General features: G+C 37.5%; 1 protein-coding gene across 1 annotated transcript in view; it reads left to right on the top strand.

Annotated features, from left to right (window-relative positions):
* Positions 1–1,611, top strand: part of LOC104081192 (protein GREB1-like) — a gene marked incomplete at its 3' end in the record, with an annotated part of 14,926 nt that extends 13,315 nt beyond the window's left edge. Inside the window, exons 4-5 of the mRNA XM_009583828.1 lie at positions 967–1,149; positions 1,468–1,611. Of these exons, the coding sequence (XP_009582123.1) occupies positions 967–1,149; positions 1,468–1,611 (327 nt within the window). The remainder of the gene's footprint in view (positions 1–966; positions 1,150–1,467) is intronic.
* Positions 1,612–2,152: the final 541 nt, after the last annotated feature.

Genomic DNA, 2,152 nt, shown 5'->3' on the forward strand with positions numbered 1-2,152 from the left:
GAAGATCATCTTCTAATTGCACACTGTACGATTTCTTTGTAGATAGTAAGTATTTTCAGACAGTTGCACTGGTCTCATGCAAGATGAAAATTTTGTAGGAAATACTTTGGAAAATGGACAAAAATAGTTGTTTAAGAATGAAAGGCAGATAGTCAGCTGTGCAAGGAACGCCCTTTATTTGCAGTGATAATGACATCACCATCATGAGCCCCTCTTTGAGGTTCAAACCGTGTATCTCAGAATGAGAGGAAATGGCAGTATCCCTGGAAATGCCCCATCAAGCCTTAGTACAATAAGCTGCTTGACGTGCAAGGACTATGTCTATAAAGTTGCAGACACTTTGTTTCCGTAATCATAAATAGTTTAAACTGCTGTGAAGTGCTAACACAGTCCAGCCATAATTTGAGAAAGCTACTTTAAATTAATAGCCCAGGAAGTCTTTAGTATTTTTTCCTCTATAAAAAAAGCATCTGTAGTAGGAACTTGGTACTTAAATATACTTAGATCTGGTTAAATATAATAGATTAAATATACTTAATTTCTTGAGACTTAATTGCATGTTTAATTTCAATGAAAGCTGAAACAAGCGAAGCATGTACTTTGTGGTGTTGAACAGGGCTGGGGTTAAGCGTGTGATTCAGTACTCTTCAATCAGAAACTTCTTGGTTTAATGTTTCACAGGTAGGTAATAAATAAGAATTGTGATCTTCTTCTGGTATGAGAAAATGAAAAATATGGCCTATTTTAGTTTTTTTGTAAGTGTGGGGCTCTGTTTTTGCAATCTGGTAGCCAAAGTGCAATACAGTAGACTTGATGTAGTATTTTTTGGAGGAAGATATTAATAAAAAGTTCAGTCTGTGAAAAAAAATATAAATACAGCTTTTCTCCAGGAAAGAGTTGTATTTGGGTGTTATTAATAATGACCCACCTATCTCATTGGGTTATATGTATTGTTTATTTTATCAGGCTTCTCTGGCAATTGTGTTGGCTGTGGCAAGAAGGGTTTCTGCTACTTTACAGAATTCTCAAATCACATTAATCTTAAACTGACCACTCAGCCCAAGAAACAGAAACACTTAAAGTATTATCTGGTCAGGAATGCACAGGGAGCTCTGACCAAAGGATCTGTAATCTGCTGGAAAGGGGCAGGTAAGATAACGAAGCTGTCTTCCTCAAGCTCTGGTTTTCATCATCCAAGCTTAGCTATCACAGGGACTGGCGTCTGTGTAAACCTAAGACAGATCGGTTGAAAGAAAGACTCTTTAAAGCTGGGTGATTACTAAAGCAGCTGTAAAAAGCAATTGACTGACCCTAATATGAGGATGGCATGGCTGAAGACATTGGTTCCTCCCTTCCAAGTGCCATAGCCTCTAAGTAATTCATGTGTGAAATTATCAAATCAAATACGCAGAGCAAAAGCAAAATGCCGCTGTGGTCAGGGGATAAGAAGTTTCTTTTTTTGTTAAGAGTTCAGAAGCCGGCAATCTTCATCCAGCACCTGCTCAAGCACATTGTTCCAACTGCCAGAAAGTTCGGGCCTCTCGGGAAGTACCTCAAGTGAGCCGCTCCCAGCAGCAAACCCAAGTGCTCCAGCTGGGACTCAGCAAACAGGTACCGCTTGGAAGGAAAACACGCTGGGTTACTGCCTACTCTTACTCTTCTTGCATGTGTATTTGTGTGTACTTGTGTGAATGGAAAGACAAACAAATAAGCACACTACCATGCAAAATAAGTTGAATAGATTTATATTACAAATAAAGAAAGGAATCATACTTTGAAGGCTTCTCACTGTCCATTTTTTCCCCTCAGGTTTGTGTATAAAAGGTTAGCTAATAATAAAATAGGTGTTCTGCAGCTTATAGCTCATAGCTAAGGCAAACGAAAATTTTTTAAAAGCCATTATTTTTAAAGTTGTTAAGAATAGGTATTACATTCCTCCAGCTGTTGCTTGTCTGGTCACAGATGACAAATGTTACAGGAACCAGTGTCATTTCAGCTTTTTCTTCTGATCCAGTCTATTTTATGTTATGACGAGAATCCTCTTTACTGCAGGCATTATATGGGCATCAGCTTAAAAGCTTCTGAGTTTTTCCTTCTGCTGAGAAATTAAATATTAACATTTAATATTAACTTAATATTAAATATTAATTTA

The sequence above is a fragment of the Fulmarus glacialis genome, unplaced genomic scaffold, assembly GCF_000690835.1.
Source record: "Fulmarus glacialis isolate BGI_N327 unplaced genomic scaffold, ASM69083v1 scaffold25958, whole genome shotgun sequence".
Taxonomy (NCBI): domain Eukaryota; kingdom Metazoa; phylum Chordata; class Aves; order Procellariiformes; family Procellariidae; genus Fulmarus; species Fulmarus glacialis.